We start from the raw sequence: 23,884 nt of genomic DNA on the forward strand, positions 1-23,884 counted from the left end.
AATTTTCATTAAGAAAGTTTTGTAGAAAGTAAGAAAAAATAACGTAAATGGCACATAAATTTAAAATAATTAGAATCCGAATTAATCTAAATTTGATCCGTCCGGTACTTGACTAGTAGGACTAATTTGAATGGCATTGACTATTGGGACAACGAGTGGCCTTCCCACAATTCTGTTCCCGATTTTACATTAAATTATTGTCCAATTGGCCTTTTTCCTGGCCCATACCCTTCCCCATCCAACCACTGAAGATATGAATAATATAATAATAAATTGAGCAAAAACTACTACCAATAATAACAATACTCTAGTAAACAGTAATCGATGTATTATTTTTAATCATGATATAATAATAATTAATATTTTAAATTTAATTCTTAGTGCATCGAATGAATAGTAATATTAAAAATATTTGTAGTAAAATTTAATATAATTCTTGTTAACAATATTATGTTGTAAAACTGATTATATATTTAATATTTATAATTAACACGTAATAACAAATAAAAAACGGTAAACCAAATGAAACAAAGATAATAATACACACATTTATTTTCAATGAAAATTATATACATCAACAATAAATTATATTATAATATATCAAACCATTCTAGTTAGATGTATATAATTATACGAATACAATAACCCTAATCAAATGAAAATGTATCATACTACGAAGATTTCGTCCAATATCCCAATGAGATCAATAGTATCCTATAACCTCGAGTCTATCGATGTTGGAGCTCTTGCATGTACATTAAATTATTAATTTTATTTTCAAGTTAATTTTTAATTAAAGGAATTACACCATAAATTTTTAAGATTAAACCAAGTAAAATTCAAATCAAAACCTTTTAACTTGATATTTTTATTACCGTCTCCTTTGGTAAGGAGTGGAGTAAATGGACAAAACCATCAATGTTTCGGCTTTGTATAAGTGCAATTTGTTTTAGTTTTATAATTTTAAATAGAGTGGGTAAACATCGTCGCATGTCTTTTATTATTCAACACATTTATCATTTTGGTTAATACAAAAATAAGTGTCTAAATTATATATCGAAAAATATTTTAGTGACTAAAGAATTTTTCGCTAAAAATATATGTCTAATGTTTTCTCTATTATCATTATAAGTGCCCAGATGTTAACTTACGTTAAAAATTCTATTAAGTGATACGTGTCACGTTTTGGTAATTTTGAGAATTTTTATTTAAAATAATTAAAAAAACTTAATTTTTTCAAATCTTAAAAAAACCTAAAACTTTTAAAACTTTAATTCTAATAATGGTGTCACCGCCTGCCACCACAAATGCTGTTAATCTGCCAAACACACGATGACGTGCATGACTAAAAGCTCCATACTTTCGCATCTAATCAACACCAAAAATAGTGTAAATGAAAATTCGTTTTAGGGTTTTAAATGATTTATATTTAGAAATTTATAAATTTATGGAGATTTGGTGTTTGATCAATTGTAAAAGTATGGGGGTTTTCATCGTTGGGTGTTAGGCCAGTTGACGGCGTTGGTGATGGCCAACGGTGGCGAAGGGATTAAAATTAAAGTATAAAAAGTGTTGAGTTTTTTTTAATTTGAAAAAATTTAAGTTTTTCTTTTTAAATAAAAACTCTTAAAATTACGAGAACATGACACGTGTCATTTAACGAAGATTTTTAACAGTTTAACGAGATTTTTAACAGTGTTAACGTACGAACACTTAAAATAATTAGGGAAAAACACGCCTATTTTTAATAAAATATTCTTTAAATATTAAAATATTTTTCGATATAATTAGGACAATTATTTATATTAATTCTTTTGTTCTTGTAAGTAAGAGTAATAAACTCGTCTTTGTTGTAAGAAATTTCTTAAGACTATATTGGCTTCCCTTTTCCACAGATTTCTAGTATTCAATTCAGTGGGTTTCTAAACCAAACGAAAAAGTGGACCACTTTGTTTATCATGTTGGAAGAATACTAAAACAAGGAAAAAGATGTAAAGGCAGCTCAGATTTAGGAAAAACCCAGACACCCATATCTGGAAATTCTCTTGTTTCTGCAATAAATGAGGTCAAAGCTAACCCCTTGGTTCTGTCGTATTGTTCTTCACACTGTTATCCTTTAAAACCATCTTCTTCATAATTTATTGCTCATGTTACTTGACCAACACTTCTGAAAATTTGCATCTTTTTCCACTTCTTTCCCGTGTTTCATCGCTGATTTCATGGTCAAATAAGAACTACCCATCAGTTGTCAATTTGCCCTTGCCTTATCTGATCTTGTCCCTTTTCTTTTGATCATTTCATAGACAAGTTTTTCCTTGAATTTTAAGCTCTTAGTTCCCTTAAATATTGCCTTGTAATCTGCTTCCTTTAGAGCCAATTTTTTGTGTTCAAGGCACAGAATTTGCTTAGGAAACCCAGATTTTCTTTCCTTATATCTTACTTGGTTTCGCTCGATTATGAATATTCTAATGGAAAGCAAGGGTTTTATTGATTTCCTGGTCTATTTTGTACTTACCCTTGTTTTCTTTGATATCTCTATGGCTAACGATCGGATCATTGGATCTATTGAACCTGGTTTTCAAGTTTCTCAGATGAATTGGATCGACAATAATGGTTTGTTCCTCGTATCAAACAGCTCAGAGTTTGGTTTTGGCTTGCCACTACCTCCGATGTCACAAGGTTTTTACTAGTCATCATGCATATTACGACTACAAAGGTAATTTGGGCAGCTAACAGAGACTTCCCTGTTTCAAATTCAGATATGTTTGTGTTTCAAAACAATGGCGACGTGTTGTTACAGAAAGGACAAACTGTTGTCTGGACGACAGATACCGGTGACCAAGGTGTTTCTGCTATGGTATTGATGGATTCAGGGAATTTGGTTTTGCAAAGGAATGATGACAAAGTAATTTGGGAGAGCTTTGCTCATCCTTTGGATACTCTTGTTTCGAACCAAGAGTTCAAACAAGGGATGAGGCTTATAAGCAATCTTAGTCCTAGTAACTTGACTTACATCCTCGAAATCAAGCAAGGTGACATGGTTCTTTCCGCAGGTTACTCGAATCCGCAGCCATATTGGTCGATGGGAAAGGATGCTCGAAGGAACATTGACAAAAGTGGTGGGGTGGTGACTTTAGCTTCCATTTATGAGAATTCATGGAAGTTCTTTGATGAGAACAAAGTGTTGCTATGGGAGTTCAGGATATCAGATTCTATTGATGTAAATGTGACTGACACTTGGATTGCGGTGTTGGGAAGTGATGGGTTTATATCTCTTTTCAATCTAAATTCCGGAGAGTCTTCTTCGACAAAAAAAGTTCCCAGTGATCCGTGTGGGACACCCGAAGCTTGTATGCCGTATTTTGTTTGCTCGGGTTCTTTAGCAGGAAATACTAAATGCCAGTGTCCATTGGGGCTTGGTTCGAGCGCTTGCAAAACTGGTGTTGCCTCTCGCTGTGGTAATGGGAAGGATGCTGTAGGTCTTGTAGATGCTGGAACCGGGCTCGATTATTTCGCGCTTGGCTACGTTCCTCCTTCGTCGAAAACCGATCTAAATGGTTGCAAAGCATCTCGTCTTAGTAATTGCCACTGTGTGGCTGTGTTTTACGACAATAACTTGAGGAATTGTTTCATTTTTGACGATGTTGGTAGCTTCCGAAGCTCTAAAAACAAGTCTGATTTGGTTGCTTTTGTTAAAATGTCCGAAATCGGTGGAGGGGATAGAAGAGGGAAAAGAGGCTTCCCATATGTTGTGATTATAGTGATTCCTGCATTAATTTTCATTTTTGGCCTACTTTTTGTGTCATTGAGATGCTACAAGAGAAAGAAAACAATGCTTGAATCTCCTGGTGAGACTTCAGAAGAGGATACTTTCTTGGAAAGTCTCGCCGGAATGCCTACTCGGTTCACTTATAACGACCTTCAGATTGCTACAAATAACTTCTCGATGAAGCTTGGACAGGGAGGATTCGGTTCTGTTTACCGAGGAACTCTTCCAGATGGGACTCAACTTGCTGTGAAGAAATTGGAAGGCATCGGTCAGGGGACAAAAGAATTTCGAGCTGAAGTAGGTATTATTGGAAGCATCCATCATCTTCACCTGATTCGGTTGAAAGGCTTCTGTGCGGAAGGAAGCTATCGGGTTCTTGTTTACGAGTACATGGCGAACGGTTCCTTAGATAAATGGATCTTCGGTAGAAATGGAGAACCGTTGCTGGATCGGGGAACAAGGATCAATATCGCAGTGGGAACCGCTAAAGGGCTAGCTTATCTCCACGAAGATTGTGATGCAAAGATCGTGCATTGCGACATAAAGCCCGAAAACATATTACTCGATGACAATTTCCTTGCCAAAGTCTCCGATTTCGGCTTGGCAAAACTAATGACTCGAGAGCAAAGCCATGTTTTCACTACACTAAGGGGCACAAGGGGTACCTTGTGTTGGATATATGAACCGCAAAACTACACCGTTAGCACTGACTGAAAATATAAACAATAATTAAAAGGAACAAATTCGTAAACTGTGTCGTGGCAAAACCACTGCCTTAGAAACGAATTCGCCCCGATGTGTGTAATCGCTGCAGTAGGCGGACCGTCCCCGAGGTTAACACGGTCGCTCCGAATTCCGTACACCCGAAACCGGAGTGGACTGCTGGTGGTATTGCTCTTCTGATTGGAAAGCACTCAGAGAGAACTCACATAGAGAACTGTAGAAAACACTTTTGTAAGTGAATTGTGAATGTTTGAGTGAGTTGAGAAGTTGAATATAGCTCTCTATTTATAGGCTAGAAATAGGGTTAATATCGTCCATAAAATTTCAGGATTAAATCTCTTCTTTTGTAACAACTGAAACGTCTAGATGAATCTGACTCAAAAATAGTCCAGGTTCATTGCATCATTATTCAGCTGTTATAACTCCTGAAATTATATCATGTAACCCCTGGAATTAAATCAAATAACTCCTGTAACTCCTGGTATTAACAACTTGTCTCCTCTGTACAAAGCCGGAAATCAGTCCAGATACATCTTAACGTTTTTGATTTAATTTAGAAAAAAACTGTTTAATTTCTGATAACTCATAAATCATCTGTTATCATTTGAAATTTAAACAGTCCTCAACAGCCTATAAATATCAGTTGAAATCTTTTACATTTTCCATTTGTTTTTTTCAAAGAGAAATTCCTCAAGAATTTTCTCTAAAAAGATAGTATCCGCGCGGACGTGTCGAAGACACTATTACCACGACCACGAGCACGAGCATGAGCAGGACCACGATCCGAGCCGAGCCGTGCCGAGCTGAGCCAAGACGAGACAGACGACGGCGGCGGCGGTGCGCGAGAGTCCCCCTTGTTCTCTATCACTCAACAAGGAAGTGGGAAAGCCAAACCTTAAATACCATTCCCAATAGTGTTTCCAATACTATGTGGGATTGAGCATTACTAACATTCCCCCACTAATGCGAAAGAAATCTTCTAAAACTCGAAAACAAACTTTCCAGAAGAGCAATAGCGAGATTAGTTGCTTAAGCACTAGTGAACGTATCTGAACTAGTACATAGTGATGATGAGCAATCATTCTCTTAGATAAGTGAAACTAGTCTGGAACTTTCTAAGATCAGGGTAAACTCATAACACACAACTAACCCCTTCATCCACCTGAGTCCTCGATGTGTAAGATATATATATACAAAGTATATATTTGGCCATCTTACCTCAAGATTCTAGTAAGTGTGCTAGAAAAATGGCCCAACATTTTTCATAGACGGCGGCTAACCCTTCTCACTTACATAGGTTATTTCATCAAGTTTATCTCAACATAAACCACCCTTTAAAAAGGGATATGAAATAATTAAGAGCTTTTATAATAGCTCAACCTCACAAAGGGTATGGTGACTTTCTTCAAATTCATTATTAATGAACCACCCAAACTCTGGGCTAAGAAGTCATTAAGAATAAATATTCAACCTCATTTATCGGTAAATTCAATAAGTCATTCTCACTAGAACCATCCAAATACTTGGATTTGAATTTATTAAGAGTTTAACAAACTCAACCTTTCTGTAGGTAAGTTCATCATTTCCTACCCACTCACTTTGGGTTATGAACTTATTAAGAATAGATATTCAGCCAAAATCGGTAAATTCATCAAGTCTTTCTCATTAAGACCACCCAAAGCCTGGGCTATGAATTTATTAAGAACAATTAAGCTCATCTTGGGCATGCATATTATTCATCATAGGGATAGGCAGTAGGAATGTGCACTATGAGTCTTTCCATGGTTTCGTTTGACCACATGGAACTTAGATAACTAAGTTGGGTATCCACCATGAATTCCTCAATCAATGGGCTTTAGACCCATCCCCCTTGACGAATCTAGGATCAGCTTCCGACTTAACCCTTTGGTAAGTGGATCTGCTAAGTTCCTTTCCGACTTCACATACTCTAAAGAGAGCACTCCATTCTTTATTAAGTGTCTCACTCAATCATGTCTTATACGAATGTGTCTTTTCTTACCATTGTAAGCTTGGTTCTTAGCCACACATATCGCAGCTTGTGAATCACACAATAATGAAACTGGAGGAGTCGGTCTTCCCCACAACGGAATATCTGCTAACAAACTTCTGAGCCACTCGGCTTCTTGCCCAGGTAGGTCAAGAGCTATAAACTCTGACTCCATAGTAGAACGAACATACAAGTCTGCTTTGATGATTTCCATGAGATTGCTGCTCCACCCAAAGTAAAAACATACCCGCTCGTAGAGCTTACCTCATCATTATCAGAAACCCAGTTGGCATCACAATATCCTTCCAGTACCGCAGGAAAGCCAACAAACTCAAGTTTCCAATCCAAAGTACCCTTAAGATACTTCAGTAAGCGTTTAAGAGCAATCCAGTTCTCACCACTCAGATTATGAGTATATCTACTCAGTCTACTCACAGCATAAGCAATATCAGGTCGAGTATAGTTCATTAAGAACATTAAGCTTCCGATTAACTTAGCATATTCAGTTTGGGAAACACTACTTCCTTTATTCTGAACTAGATGTATGCTAGGGTCATAAGGAGTTCGAACAGGGACGACATCAAAACTGTCAAATTTCTTTAGCACTTTCTCTATATAATGTGCTTGACATAAAGAAAATCCCTTCTCAGTTTTTGTAACTTTGACTCCTAAGATTACATATACTTCTCCTAAATTTGTCATCTCAAACTTAGTGGACAAGAAATTTTTAACTTTGTGAATGGACTCAATGTTAGAACTGAAAATCAACATACATAAAGACTTATGATAACACATTCAGTGTTAAACATCTTCGAATACACACAAGTATCCGAACCATTCACAACAAAACCAAAACTAAGAATGGTTTTATGAAATTTTTCATACCACTGTTTAGGAGCCTGCTTAAGTCCATAGAGTGACTTTTTGAATCTACAAACTTTGCCTTCCATATCAGGTGCTTCAAACCTAGTGCTGCTCCATGTAAATCTCCTCAACTAGATCTCCATTCAAGAAAGCAGTCTTAACATCCATTTGATGTACCTGCAACTTATGAATAGAGGCCAGTGCAAATAATGCACGAATCATTGAGATTTTTGTAACGGGAGAATATGTATCAAAGTAGTCTAAACCAAACCTTTGAGTGAACCCTTTGACGACTAACCTTGCCTTCTACCGCTGAATTAAACCATCTGGCCTTAGTTTCTTCCGGAAGACCCATTTGTTAGAGATTGGTTTGAATCCCTTAGGAAAGTCAACTAATTCCCAAGTATGATTAGACATTATCGATTCTAGTTCATCACTAACACGCTTTTCCAAAAACTAGCATCGATAGATCTTATAGCTTATTCAAAAGTTTTAGGATCCTTATCTAACAGAAAAATTTGAGCTATATGATCTGAAATGGAGTCTAAATCATTTATCTCAGAAATAAAGGAAGTAATAAAGTCTGGTCCAAAAGAGGTTTCAACTCTTTGCCTTTTACTTCTTCTAGGCTCGAAATCAATTTGTTCAGAAGACCTAGCAGGATTACTAGAAGAAGTGGATGGAATATATTCTATTTGTGTTTCAATATTCATTCTCGGTTCCTTTAAAGGAAAATTATTTTAAAAAAAACAGCATCCCTTAACTCACAAATAGAATAATCTTGTAAAAGCATGAATATGTATGCAACACTATTCGTAGCATACCCTATAAACACTGCATAAATAGTTTTAGGTCCGATGGTGGACTTCTTAAAGTCTGGCAAACCCACTTTGGCCCGACACCCCCACACTTTCAGGTATTGTAAATTAGGAGCGTATCCTTTCCACAATTCATATGGGGTAGAATCTAATTTCTTATGAGGAACTCGGTTCAAGATATGAGTTGCCGATAGAATGGCTTCCCCCCACTTGTTATCAGATAACCCTGAACTTATTAGTAAAGAATTCATCATCTCTTTTAAAGTTCTATTTTCCTTTCGGCTATACCATTCTGTTGAGGAAAATAGGGGGCTAAAGTTTCATGAATTATGTCATTCTTTTCACAAATATCTTTTAAGAAATTAGATCCATATCACCACCTCTATCAGATCTAACACTTTTAATTCTCCTATCGAACTGATTTTCTACTTCTACCTTATAAATAAAAAAGAAGTTTTCAGCTTCATCTTTAGTTCTTAGGAGATAAACTTTTGTATATCTTGAATAATCATCTACAAAAGTTATGTAGTAGTGTTTTCCTCCTTTACTTTTAGTGTTTCTAAAATCTGCTAGATCAGTATGAATGAGTTCTAACAGCTCAGTATTTCTATCAGAAACAGTCTTAAAGTGAGGTCTAGTATGCTTAGCTTCTACACAAATCTCACATTTGTTAAAGCTAGTTGTGTCTAGTTTAGGCAGAACATTCATATTCATTAATTTCTTTAAAGCATAAATATTCACATGTCCTAATCTAGCATGCCACATATCAATGGATTCAACAATATAAGCAGAAGTGTATCTTTATTTTCATTAAATTGAGTTTCTATGACAAATAAACCATTGCTTAAAAACCCTTTCCCCACATAATCACCATTTCGGGAAAGTACAAGTTTATCTGCCTCAAAAACTAACTTAATGCATGCCTTATTCAGAAGCCCACCACTTATCAAATTTCTACGCAAGGTAGGTACATACATAACATATTTAAAGCCAAAGTTTTACCAGAAGTCAGCTTGAGTAAAACCTTGCCTTTGCCTAGCACTTCAGATCTGCTAGAGTTCCCCATGTACACACGTTCACCAGTGTTCCCATCCTCGAACTCGGTGAACAACTCCTTCCTTGCGCAGAAATGCTTCGAAGCTCCAGTGTCAACTACCCATTCTGAACTATTCTCCACTAGATTAACTTCTGAGATCACCACAACAATGATCTCATTATTGGCTTGTCGTATGTCATCTAAAATTTGAGCCATTCGCCAACAACATACTTCTTGATGCCCGCATCGTCCGCACCATACTTTTTGTCGAGAGTGTCCATATTTCCCTGTCACTTCTTTCTCTAAGGAACATATCAATAGTTTATTTGACATGTGGCTGAGCAAATGTCCTCGCACCGTCTTGTTGTCTTTCTCGTATTTCGTAGATAGCGAGAGCGGCAATGGCAGTTGCTAAGGCATCATTATTGAGGGCCACATCCACATCATTACCGGCAGCTGGGGTTGGCGACATGGTAGGTGGTGGCTTGAGCAGCACGTAGTCAAGATCAAGCTACTCAAAGAATATCAGGATTCTTTGGGACCACCTTCTATAATTCTTTCCATCAAGTGCATCGAGCTTGGAAAGATCAGGGATTAGTTTTGCTCAAAGGTGTTGTCATGATTGCAGTATATGGAATTTGTTTCTAAATTGTTGGATATATGAACTGCAAAACTACACCGTTAGCACTGACTAAAAATATAAACAATAATTAAAAGGAACAAATTCGTAAACTGTGTCGTGGTAAAAACCACTACCTTAGAAACGAATTCGACCCGATGTGGTAATCGCTGCAGTAGGCGGACCGTCCCCCGAGGTTAACACAGTCGCTCCGAATTTCGTACACCCGAAACTGGAGTGGACTGCTGGTGGTATTGCTCTTCTGATTGGAAAGCACTCAGAGAGAACTCACAGAGAGAACTGTAGAAAACACTTTTGTAAGTGAATTATGAATGTTTGAGAGTGAGTTGAGAAGCTGAATATAGCTCTATTATAGGCTAGAAATAGGGTTAATATCGTTCATAAAATTTTAGGATTAAATCTCTTCTTTTGTAACAGCTGAAATGTCTAGATGAGCCTGACTCAAAAATAGTCCAGGTTCATTGCATCATTATTCAGCTGTTATAACTCCTGAAATTATATCATGTAACCCCTGGAATTAAATCAAATAACTCATGTAACTCCTGGTATTAACCTTGTCTCCTCTGTACAAAGCTGGAAATCAGTACAGATACATCTTAACGTTTTTGATTTAATTTAGGAAAAAGCTATTAATTTTTGATAACTCATAAATCAACTGTTATCATTTGAAATTTAAACAGTCCTCAACAGCCTATAAATATCAGTTGAAATCTTTCACATTTTCCATTTGTTCTTTCAAAGAGAAATTCCTCTAAAAAGATAGTATCCGTGCGGACGTGTCGAATACACGTATTTCCACGACCACGAGACGGCAGCGGTGGCGGTGCGCGAGAGTCCCCCTTGTTCTCTACACTCAACAAGAAAGTGGGAAGTCAAGCCTTAAATACCATTCCCAATAGTGTTTCCAATACTATGTGGGATTGAGCATTACCAACACTTGGACCCGAGTGATCACAAACTACTAGATATCAGAAAAGAGTGACGTTTACAGCTATGGCATGTTGCTTCTGGAGATCATTGGGGGAAGGAAAAACTTCGACCTGGCAGAATCATCGGAGAAATCTTACTTGCCATCCTATGCGTTTAAGATGTTAGATGAAGGGAAGATTCGAGAAATTCTTGATTCGAGGTTGAGTATAGAAGGTGGATGAGAGTGTTTACACTGCCATCAAAGTTGCATTATGGTGCATACAAGAAGATATGCATTTAAGGCCAACCATGACCAAAGTTGTTCAAATGCTAGAAGGCCTCTCCTTCGTTCCAAAGCCGCCATGTTGTCTCCATTAGGTTCTCGACTTTATTCGAGTTCGTTTAAACCGGCAGCCACCATTGGAAGACACAGTTTTGGCCTTGCAACCGTCGATCTTCAATGGCGATGATTATCTTTCAGCTGTTCGGCTTTGGTCCAAGATAACAATTTCTTAATAGGATAGTTTAGTTAAATTGTACCAAAGATATGTAATATCATTCGGAAAAGTTTGTAAATTCCAAGTATCATTTAATACAAAATCACCTCCAGAATCAAGAATGCCAGAGAAGAGTGAAAACAGAAAAAAGAAAAGGGAACTTAAGCAAATGAAATTATAATAGGCAAATATGATTTAATCCCTTTATTTTATTCGATTTGAGAATTTAATCGTCTTACTTTAATATAATTTAATCTTTCTAAACTTATATATTATTAGTCTGCTAAAGGTGTTATAAAAATTTTCATGTCAACAATATAATATAGAAGAGAAAATAACCTCAGTGACCAAAAATGCTTATAATACGATTTTAACAATTTTTTTGGATTTGCCAAAATGACCAACTAAATCGTATGCGATCGATAATTCGCAACGCGATCTCCGGTATCGCAAATCAGTTTCCAGATTCGCAACGCGAACTTCGACTATCGCATTGCGATTACATATTTGCATTGCGAAAGTCCAAGTTCGCGTTGCGATTTTCCAAATTCGTTGCGATAGTCAAGTTCGCGTTGCGATTTATTCCAATTCGTTGTACCCACTCACTCTAGGTTATGAACTTATTAATAATAGATATTCAGCCAAAATCGGTAAATTCATCAAGTCTTTCTTACTAAGACCACCTAAAGCCTAGGCTATGAGTTTATTAAGAACAATTAAGCTCTTCATGGGCATGCACATTATTCATCATAGGGATAGGAAGTAGGAATGTGCACTATGAGTCTTTCCATGGTTTCGTTTGACCACATGGAACTTAGATAACTAAGTTGGGTATCCACCATGAATTCCTCAATAAATGAGCTTTAGACCCATCCCCCTCGACGAATCTAGGACCAGCTTCCGACTTAACCCTTTGGTAAATGGATCTGCTAGGTTCCTTTCCGACTTCACATACTCTAAAGAGAGCACTCCATTCTTTATTAGGTATCTCACTGACTCATGTCTTATACGAATGTGTCTTTTCTTACCATTGTAAGCTTGGTTGTTAGCCACACATATCGCAGCTTGTGAATCACACAATAATGAAACTGGAGGAGTCGGTCTTCCCCACAACAGAATATCTGCTAACAAACTTCTAAGCCACTCGGCTTCTTACCCAGGTAGGTCAAGAGCTATAAACTCTGACTCCATAGTAGAACGAGCAATACAAGTCTGCTTTGATGATTTCCACGAGATTGCTGCTCTAACCAAAGTAAAAACATACCCGCTCGTAAAGTTTACCTCATCATTATCAATAACCCAGTTGGTATCACAATATCCTTCCAGTACCGCAAGAAAGCCAACAAACTCAATTTTCCAATCCAAAGTACCCTTAAGATACTTCAGTAAGCGTTTAAGAGCAATCCAGTGCTCACCACTCGGATTATGAGTATATCTACTCAGTCTACTCACAACATAAGCAATATCAGGCCGTGTATAGTTCATTAAGAACATTAAGCTTCCGATTAACTTATCATATTCAGTTTGGGAAACACTACTTCCTTTATTCTTAACTAGATGTATACTAGGGTCATAAGGAGTTCGAACAGGGACGACATCAAAACTATCAAATTTTTTTAGCACCTTCTCTATATAATGTGCTTGACATAAAGAAAATCCCTTCTCAGTTTTGGTAACTTTGACTCCTAAGATTATATCTACTTCTCCCAAATCTGTCATCTCAAACTTAGCGGATAAGCAATTTTTAACTTTGTTAATGGACTCAGTGTTAGAACTGAAAATCAACATGTCATCAACATAAAGACTTATGATAACACATTCAGTGTCAAACATCTTCGAATACACACAAGCATATGAACCATTCACAACAAAACCAAAACTAAGAATAGTTTTATGGAATTTCTCATACCACTGTTTAGGAGTCTGCTTAAGTCCATAGAGTGACTTTTTGAGTCACAGACTTTGCATTCCATACCAGGTGCTTCAAAACCTAGTGCATGCTCCATGTAAATCTCCTCATTTAGATCTACATTCAAGAAAGCAGTCTTAACATCCATTTGATGTACCTGCAACTTATGAATAGAGGCTAGTACAAATAATGCACGAATCGTTGAGATTTTTGTAACGGGAGAATATGTATCAAAGTAGTTTAAACCAAACCTTTGAGTGAACCATTTGACGACTAACCTTGCCTTGTACCGCTGAATCGAACCTTCTGGCTATAATTTCTTCCGGAAGACCCATTTGTTGGAGATTGGTTTGAATCCCTTAGGCAAGTCAACTAATTCCCAAGTATGATTAGACATTATCGATTCTAGTTTATCACTAACAGCGTTTTTCCAAAAACTAGCATCGATAGATCTTATAGCTTCTTCAAAAGTTTTAGGATCCTGATCTAACATAAAAATTTAAGCTATAGGATCTGAAATGAAGTCTAAATCATTTATCTCAGAAATAAAGGAAGTAATAAAGTCTGGTCCAAAAGAGGTTTCAACTCTTTGCCTTTTACTTCTTCTAGGCTCGAAATCAATTTGTTCAGAAGACCTAGCATGATTACTAGAATAAGTGGATGAATATAATCTATTTGTGTTTCAATATTCATTCAGTTCCTTTAAAGGAAATTATTTTCAAAGAAAACAGCTCCCTTGACTCAAAATAGAATAATCTGTAAAATCATGAATCTGTATGCATCACTATTCGTAGCATACCCTATAAACACTGCATCAACAGTTTTAGGTCTGATGGTGGACTCTTAAAGTCTGGCAAACCCACTTTGTCTTAAAGTCTGGCAAACCCACTTGGCCAGACACCCCCACACTTTCAGGTATTGTAAATTAGGAGCGTATCCTTTCCACAATCATATGGGGTAGAATCTAATTTCTTATGAGGAACTCGGTTCAAGATATGAGTTACCGATAGAATGGCTTCCCCCCACATGTATCAGATAACCCTGAACTTATTAGTAAAAATTCATCATCTTTTTAAAGTTCTATTTTCCTTTCGCTATACCATTCTGTTGAGGAAAATAGGGGGCTGAAGTTCATGAATTATGTCATTCTTTTCACAAATATCTTTTAAAAAATTAGATCCATATTCACCATCTCTATCAGATATAACCCGTTTGATTCTCCTATCTAACTGATTTTCTACTTCTACCTTATAAATAAGAAAGAAGTTTTCAGCTTCATCTTTAGTTCTTAGTAGATAAACTTTTGTATATCTTGAATAATCATCTACAAAAGTTATGTAGTAGTGTTTTCCTCCTTTACTTTTAGTGTTTCTAAAATCTGCTAGATCAGTATGAGTTTCTAACAGTTCAGTCTTTCTATTAGAAACAGTCTTAAAGTGAGGTCTAGTATGCTTATTGTTAGGATTTTCGGAAGCTCGAAACGACAACCGGAACGATTTGCAAAGAGGGGTCGGAACGGTTTTGTGTTTAGGGAGTAAGGAGATTGAAAGATAGAATTGCACAGCGATTTATAGTGGTTCGACTTTCTCAAACAAAGTCTACGTCCACTACTTAGCTCCTCACCAAGGATTTTCCACACAAATTCACTAATTTGTTCTTTCTTTTGAGATAAAGATAACCTTACAAACTCCCTAGTTTTTCCGGGCTAAACTAGAACCTTTCCCTAGCTTTTACACGGGATAAGCTAGAACCTTCCCCTTTACAAAGGATAAAATAAGTAAACAAAAACCTCTCTAAGGTAGTGTTTACAAGATTGAGCTCACAAGAACAAAATATTACAAGAGAAAGATGAAATAAGATTGAAAAACTCTTCTCTTGTGTTTGATTGCTTGATAATTGTTCTCTTACTTCTTCAAGTGTCCTTAACTTGTATTTATAGCTTGGAATGAATGATTTTTTTTTCTACTCAAAAGGCTGCCCAGAATGGGGGGAATCGGTACCCCTTCATAGGGAATCGATACCCCTTCATAATATTCAAATATTATGACCGTTAGGCTGATGAACAGTGAGGGAATCGGTACCCCCTTGGGGGGAATCGGTTCCCCTTTTACAAACTGGAATTTTTGAGCCTCGGGTTACTGTTCAAACTTTGAATTATTTTTGTAAATTTTGAATAAATTCAATTAAGTCCAAAAACATTTTGTAAATTCAATTCAAGTCCAAAAACCATTTTGTAAATTCAATTCAAGTCCAAAAACCATTTTGCCTTAAATTGTTATATCGAAACATAGTTCAACACTTAGCTTCTACACAAATCTCACATTTGTTAAAGCTAGTTGTGTCTAGCTTAGGCAGAACATTCATATTCATTAATTTCTTTAAAGCACGAATATTCACATGTCCTAATCTAGCATGTCACATATCAATAGATTCAACAATATAAGCAGAAGTGGTAGCTTTATTTTCATTAAATTGAGTTTCTATGATAAATAAACCATTGTTTAGAAACCCTTTCCCCACATAATCACCATTTCAGGAAAGTACAAGTTTATCTGCCTCAAAAATAACTTAATGCCTGCCTTATTCAGAAGCCCACCACTTATCAAATTTCTATGCAAGGCAGGTACATACAGAACATTATTTAAAGCCAGAGTTTTACCAGAAGTCAGCTTGAGTAAAACCTTGCCATTGCTTAGCACTTCAGAACTGTTAGAGTTCCCCATATACACACGTTCACCAGTGTTCCCATCTTTGAACTCGGTGAAAAACTCATTCCTTGCGCAGAAATGCTTCGAAGCGCCAGTGTCAACTACCCATTCTGAACTGTTCTCCACCAGATTAACTTCTGAGACCACCGCAGCAATGATCTCATCATCTTCTTCTACAACGTGCATTTGTGGCTTGTTGTCATTCTGGCGATCTGAGCGGTGTTGGTATTGGTAAGCTTTATGGCTGGGTAAACCGCAGACATAACACTTGAACGTCTTTCCTTCCGGTTTGGCCTTTCTTGACTTCTTGAAGTTGGTAGCCTTCTGTGGTTTCGTCTTCTTATCTTGATTCCCACGTTTCATGATCTTCTTGAATTTAGACTCAACCAAGTTAGCTTTAAAAGATAAATTACTCATAGAATTAGTAAGCTTATCTTTTAAACGGTTGGATTCTTTAATCTTCATATGGCCCACAAGTTCGTCAAGCGAAATGTCTCTCTTCTTATGCTTAAGAGAGTTGCGGTAGTCGAACCAGGACTTGGGTAGCTTCTCAATGAGTACATTGGCTTGCAGCACCTCACATATTTGCATCCCTTAAGCGAATATGTCAGCGAATAAGTTCCCACAGTCATGGACTTGATCCATTATTGGCTTGTCGTCTGTCATCTGGAATTTGAGCCATTCGCCAACAACATACTTCTTGATGCCCGCATCGTCCGCACCATACTTTTTGTCGAAAGTGTCCCAAATTACCTTGGCACTCCTTTCTCTAAGGAACATATCAAATAGTTTATTTGACATGTGGCTGAGCAGACGTCCTCGCACCGTCTTGTTGTCTTTCTCGTATTTCTCATAGATAGCGAGAGCGGCGGCGGCAGTTGCTAAGGCATCATTATTGAGGACCATATTCGCATCATTACCGGTAGTTGGGGTTGGAGGCATGGTAGGTGGTGGCTTGAGCAGCACGTAGTCAAGATCAAGCTGCTCGAAGAATATCAGGATTCTTTGGGACCACCTTTCTATAATTATTTCCATCAAGTGCATCGAGCTTGGAAAGATCGGGGATTAGTTTGCTCAAAGGTGTTGTCATGATTGCAGTATATGAAATTCGTTTCTAAATTGTTGGATATATGAACTGCAAAACTACATTAACTGGAAATATAAATAGTAATTAAAAGGAGCAAATTCGTAAACAGTGTCGTGGAAAAAACCACTGCCTTAGAAATGAATTCGCCCCGATAAGTGTAATCGCTGTAGTAGGCGGACCGTCCCCCGAGGTTAACACGGTCGCTCCAAATTCCGTACACCCGAAACCGGAGTGGACTGCTGGTGGTATTGCTCTTCTGATTGGAAATCACTCAGAGAGAACTCATAGAGAGAACTGTAGAAAACACTTTTGTAAGTGAATTGTGAATGTTTGAGAGTGAGTTGAGAAGCTGAATATAGCTCTCTATTTATAGGCTAGAAATAGGGTTAATATCGTCCATAAAATTTCAGGATTAAATATCTTCTTTTGTAACAGCTGAAACGTCTAGATGAATCTGACTCAAAAATAGTCCAGGTTCATTGCATCATTATTCAGCTGTTATAACTCCTGAAATTATATCATGTAACCCCTTGAATTAAATCAAATAACTCCTGTAACTCCTGGTATTAACAGCTTGTCTCCTCTGTACAAAACTGGAAATAAGTCCAGATACATCTTAACGTCTTTTATTTAATTTAGGAAAAAACTGTTTAATTTTTGATAACTCATAAATCAGTTGTTATCATTTCAAATTTAAACAGTCCTCAACAGCCTATAAATATCAGTTGAAATCTTTCACATTTTCCATTTGTTTCTTTTCAAAGAGAAATTCCTCAAGAATTTTCTCTAAAAAGATAGTATCCGCGCGGACGTATCGAAGACACATATTACCATGAGCACAAGCACGACCACGAGCATGAGCACGACCACGAGCCGAGCCATGCCGAGACGAGACGGACAACGGTCGCGGCGGTGCGTGAGAGTCCCACTTGTTCTCTATCACTAAACAAGGAAGTGGGAAAGCCAATCCTTAAATACCATTCCCAATAGTGTTTCCAATACTATGTGGGATTGAGCATTACCAACATTCCCCCACTATTGCGAAAGAAATCTTCTGAAACTCGAAAACAAACTTTCCAGAAGAGCAATAGCGAGATTAGTTGATTAAGCACTAGTGAACGTATCTGGAACTAGTACACAATGATGATGAACAATCCTTCTCTTAGATAAGTGAAACTAGTCTGGAACTTTCTAAGATCAGGGTAAACTCATAACACACAACTAACCCCTTCATCCACCTGAGTCCTCGATGTGTAAGATATATATATACAAAGTATATATTTGGCCATATTACCTCAGGATTCTAGTAAGTGTACTAGAAAAATGGCCCAATATTTTTCATAGAAGACGGCTAACCCTTCTCACTTACATAGGCTATTTCATCAAGTTTATCTCAATATAAATCACCCTTTAAAAAGGGATATGAAATAATTAAGAGCTTTTATAATAGCTCATCCTCACAAAGGGTATGGTGACTTTCTTCAAGTTCATTATTAATGAACCACCCAAACTCTGGGCTAAGAAGTCATTAAGAATAAATATTCAACCTCATTTATCGGTAAATTCAATAAGTCATTCTAACTAGAACCATCCAAATACATGGATTTGAATTTATTAAGAGTTTAACAAACTCAACCTTTCTGTAGGTAAGTTCATCATTTCCTACCCACTCACTCTGGGTTATGAACTTATTAAGAATAGATATTCAGCCAAAATCGGTAAATTCATCAAGTCTTTCTCACTAAGACCACCCAAAGCCTGGGCTATGAATTTATTAAGAACAATTAAGCTCATCCTGGGCATGCACATTATTCAACATAGGGATAGGCAGTAGGAATGTGCACTATGAGTCTTTCCATGGATTCGTTTGACCACATGGAACTTAGATAACTAAGTTGGGTATCCACCATGAATTCCTCAATCAATGGGCTTTAGACCCATCCCCCTCGACGAATCTAGGACCAGCTTCTGACTTAACCCTTTGGTAAGTGGATCTGCTAGGTTCCTTTCTGACTTCACATACTCTAAAGAGAGCACTCCATTCTTTATTAAGTGTCTCACTCACTCATGTCTTATATGAATGTGTCTTTTCTTACAATTGTAAGCTTGGTTCTTAGCCACACATATCGCAGCTTGTGAATCACACAATAATGAAACTGGAGGAGTCGGTCTTCCCCACAATGGAATATCTGCTAACAAACTTCTGAGCCACTCGGCTTCTTGCCCAGGTAGGTCAAGAGATATAAACTCTGACTCCATAGTAGAACGAGCAATACAAGTCTGCATTGATGATTTCCACGAGATTGTTGCTCCACCCAAAGTAAAAACATACCCGCTCGTAGAGCTTACCTCATCATTATCAGAAACCCAGTTGGCATCACAATATCCTTCCAGTACCGCAGGAAAGCTAACAAACTCAAGTTTCCAATCCAAAGTACCCTTAAGATACTTCAGTAAGCGTTTAAGAGCAATCCAGTTCTCACCACTCGGATTATGAGTATATCTACTCAGTCTACTCACAGCATAAGCAATATCAGGCCGAGTATAGTTCATTAAGAACATTAAGCTTCCGATTAACTTAGCGTATTCAGTTTCGGAAACACTACTTCCTTTATTCTTAACTAGATATATGCTAGGGTCATAAGGAGTTCGAACAGGGACGACATCAAAACTGTTAAATTTCTTTAGCCTTTTCTCTATATAATGTGCTTGACATAAAGAAAATCCCTTCTCAGTTTTGGTAACTTTGACTCCTAAGATTACATCTACTTCTCCCAATTCTGTCATCTCAAACTTAGTGGACAAGAAATTTTTAACTTTGTTAATGGACTCAATGTTAGAACTAAAAATCAACATGTCATAAACATAAAGACTTATGATAACACATTCACTGTCAAACATCTTCGAATACACACAAGCATCCGAACCATTCACAACAAAACCAAAACTAAGAATAGTTTTATGAAATTTCTCATACCACTGTTTAGGAGCCTGCTTAAGTCCATAGAGTGACTTTTTGAGTCGACAGACTTTGCCTTCCATACCAGGTGCTTTAAAACCTAGTGGCTGCTCCATGTAAATCTCCTCATCTAGATCTCCATTCAAGAAAGCAGTCTTAACATCCATTTGATGTACCTGCAACTTATGAATAGAGGCTAGTGCAAATAATGCACGAATCGTTGAGATTTTTGTAACGGGAGAATATGTATCAAAAGTAGTCTACACCAAACCTTTGAGTGAACCTTTTGACGACTAACCTTGCCTTGTACCGCTGAATCAAACCATCTGACCTTAGTTTTTTCCGGAAGACCCATTTGTTGGAGGTTGGTTTGAATCCCTTAGGCAAGTCAACTAATTCCCAAGTATGATTAGACATTATCGATTCTAGTTCATCACTAACATTGCTTTTCCAAAAACTAGCATCGATAGATCTTATAGCTTCTTCAAAAGTTTTAGGATCCTCATCTAACAGAAAAATTTGAGCTATAGGATCTGAAATGGTGTCTAAATCATTTATCTCAGAAATAAAGGAAGTAATAAAGTCTGGTCCAAAAGAGGTTTCAACTCTTTGCCTTTTACTTCTTCTATGCTCGAAATCAATTTGTTCAGAAGACCTAGCAGGATTACTAGAAGAAGTGGATGGAATATATTCTATTTGTGTTTCAATATTCATTCTCTGTTCCTTTAAAGGAAAATTATTTTCAAAGAAAACAGCATCCCTTGACTCACAAATAGAATAATCTTGTAAAAGCATGAATCTGTATGCATCACTATTCGTAGCATACCCTATAAACACTGCATAAATAGTTTTAGGTCCGATGGTGGACTTCTTAAAGTCTGGCAAACCCACTTTGGCCCGACACCCCCACACTTTCAGGTATTGTAAATTAGGAGCGTATCCTTTCCACAATTCATATGGGGTAGAATCTAATTTCTTATGAGGAACTCGGTTCAAGATATGAGTTGCCGATAGAATGGCTTCCCCCCACATGTTATCAGATAACCCTGAACTTATTAGTAAAGAATTCATCATCTCTTTTAAAGTTCTATTTTTCCTTTCGGCTATACCATTCTGTTGAGGAAAATAGGGGGCTAAAGTTTCATGAATTATGTCATTCTTTTCACAAATATCTTTTAAGAAATTAGATCCATATTCACCACCTCTATCAGATCTAACCCTTTTAATTCTCCTATCTAACTGATTTTCTACTTCTACCTTATAAATAAGAAAGAAGTTTTCAGCTTCATCTTTAGTTCTTAGGAGATAAACTTTTGTATATCTTGAATAATCATCTACAAAAGTTATGTAGTAGTGTTTTCCTCCTTTATGTAGTAGTGTTTTCCTCCTTTACTTTTTAGTGTTTCTAAAATCTGCTAGATCAGTATGAATGAGTTCTAACAGTTCAGTATTTCTATTAGAAACAGTCTTAAAGTGAGGTCTAGTATGCTTAGCTTCTACACAAATCTCACATTTGTTAAAGCTAGTTGTGTCTAGTTTAGGCAGAACATTCATATTCATTAATTTCTTTAAAGCATAAATATTCACATGTCCTAATCTAGCATGCCACATATCAATGGATTCAACAATATAAGCAGAAGTGGTATCTTTATTTTCATTAAATTGAGTTTCTATGACAAATAAAGCATTGCTTAAAAACCCTTTCCCCACATAATCACCATTTCGGGAAAGTACAAGTTTATCTGCCTCAAAAACTAACTTAATGCATGCCTTATTCAGAAGCCCACCACTTATCAAATTTCTACGCAAGGTAGGTACATACAGAACATTATTTAAAGCCAAAGTTTTACCAGAAGTCAGCTTGAGTAAAACCTTGCCTTTGCCTAGCACTTCAGATCTGCTAGAGTTCCCCATGTACACACGTTCACCAGTGTTCCCATCCTCGAACTCGGTGAAAAACTCCTTCCTTGCACAGAAATGCTTCGAAGCTCCAGTGTCAACTACCCATTCTGAACTATTCTCCACTAGATTAACTTCTGAGACCACCGCAACAATGATCTCATTATTGGCTTGTCGTCTGTCATCTAAAATTTGAGCCATTCGCCAACAACATACTTCTTGATGCCCGCATCGTCCGCACCATACTTTTTGTCGAGAGTGTCCCATATTGCCATGGCACTTCTTTCTCTAAGGAACATATCAAATAGTTTATTTGACATGTGGTTGAGCAGATGTCCTCGCACCGTCTTGTTGTCTTTCTCGTATTTCTCGTAGATAGCGAGTGCGGCAATGGCAGTTGCTAAGGCATCATTATTGAGGGCCACATCCACATCATTACCGGCAGCTGAGGTTGGTGACATGGTAGGTGGTGGCTTGAGCAGCACGTAGTCAAGATCAAGCTACTCGAAGAATATCAGGATTCTTTGGGACCACCTTCTATAATTCTTTTCATCAAGTGCATCGAGCTTGGAAAGATCAGGGATTAGTTTGCTCAAAGGTGTTGTCATGATTGCAGTATATGGAATTTGTTTCTAAATTGTTGGATATATGAACTGCAAAACTACACTGTTAGCACTGACTGGAAATATAAACAATAATTAAAAGGAACAAATTCGTAAACCGTGTCGTGGCAAAAACCACTGCCTTAGAAACGAATTCGACCCGATGTGTGTAATCGCTGCAGTAGGTGGACCGTCCCCCGAGGTTAACACAGTCGCTCTGAATTTCGTACACCCAAAACTAGAGTGGACTGCTGGTATTGCTCTTCTGATTGGAAAGCACTCAGAGAGAACTCACAGAGAGAACTGTAGAAAACACTTTTGTAAGTGAATTGTGAATGTTTGAGAGTGAGTTGAGAAGCTGAATATAGCTCTCTATTTATAGGCTAGAAATAGGGTTAATATCGTCCATAAAATTTTAGGATTAAATCTCTTCTTTTGTAACAGCTGAAATGTCTAGATGAGTCTGACTCAAAAATAGTCCAGGTTCATTGCATCATTATTCAGCTGTTATAACTCCTGAAATTATATCATGTAACCCCTGGAATTAAATCAAATAATTTTTGTAACTCCTGGTATTAACAGCTTGTCTCCTCTGTACAAAGCTGGAAATCAGTCCAGATACATCTTAACGTTTTTGATTTAATTTAGGAAAAAGCTATTTAATTTTTGATAACTCATAAATCAGCTGTTATCATTTGAAATTTAAACAGTCCTCAACAGCCTATAAATATCAGTTGAAATCTTTCACATTTTCCATTTGTTTCTTTCAAAGAGAAATTCCTCTAAAAATATAGTATCCGTGCGGACGTGTCGAATACACGTATTACCACGACCACGAGACGGCGGCGGTGGCGGTGCGCGAGAGTCCCCCTTGTTCTCTATCACTCAACAAGGAAGTGGGAAAGTCAAGCCTTAAATACAATTCCCAATAGTGTTTCCAATACTATGTGGGATTGAGCATTACCAACACCTTGGACCCGAGTGGATCACAAACTACGAGATATCAGAAAAGAGTGACGTTTACAGCTATGGCATGTTGCTTCTGGAGATCATTGGGGGAAGGAAAAACTTCAACCTGGCAGAATCATCGGAGAAATCTTACTTGCCATCCTATGCGTTTAAGATGTTAGATGAAGGGAAGCTTCGATAAATTCTTGATTCGAGGTTGAGTATAGAAGGTGAAGATGAGACTGTTTACACTGCCATCAAAGTTGCATTATGGTGCATACAAGAAGATATGCATTTAAGGCCATCCATGACCAAAGTTGTTCAAATGCTAGAAGGCCTCTCCTTCGTTCCAAAGCCGCCAATGTTGTCTCCATTAGGTTCTCGACTTTATTCGAGTTCGTTTAAACCGGCAGCCACCATTGGAGACGACACAGTTTTGGCCTCGCAACCGTCAATCTTCAATGGCGATGATTATCTTTCAGCTGTTCGGCTTTCTGGTCCAAGATAA

General features: G+C 37.2%; 1 protein-coding gene across 1 annotated transcript; it reads left to right on the forward strand.

Annotated features, from left to right (window-relative positions):
* The first annotated feature begins 2,349 nt into the window (after positions 1-2,349).
* Positions 2,350-23,884, forward strand: LOC120192220 (G-type lectin S-receptor-like serine/threonine-protein kinase SD2-5). Its single transcript, XM_039195037.1, has 3 exons — positions 2,350-2,613; positions 2,760-4,430; positions 23,607-23,884. Exons 1-3 carry the CDS (start codon positions 2,457-2,459, stop codon positions 23,882-23,884), a joined length of 2,106 nt encoding a protein of 701 aa, XP_039050968.1. The 5' UTR covers positions 2,350-2,456.

This window comes from Hibiscus syriacus, unplaced genomic scaffold (genome assembly GCF_006381635.1).
Source record: "Hibiscus syriacus cultivar Baekdansim isolate YM2019G1 unplaced genomic scaffold, ASM638163v2 tig00116973_pilon, whole genome shotgun sequence".
NCBI classification, from domain to species: Eukaryota; Viridiplantae; Streptophyta; class Magnoliopsida; order Malvales; family Malvaceae; genus Hibiscus; species Hibiscus syriacus.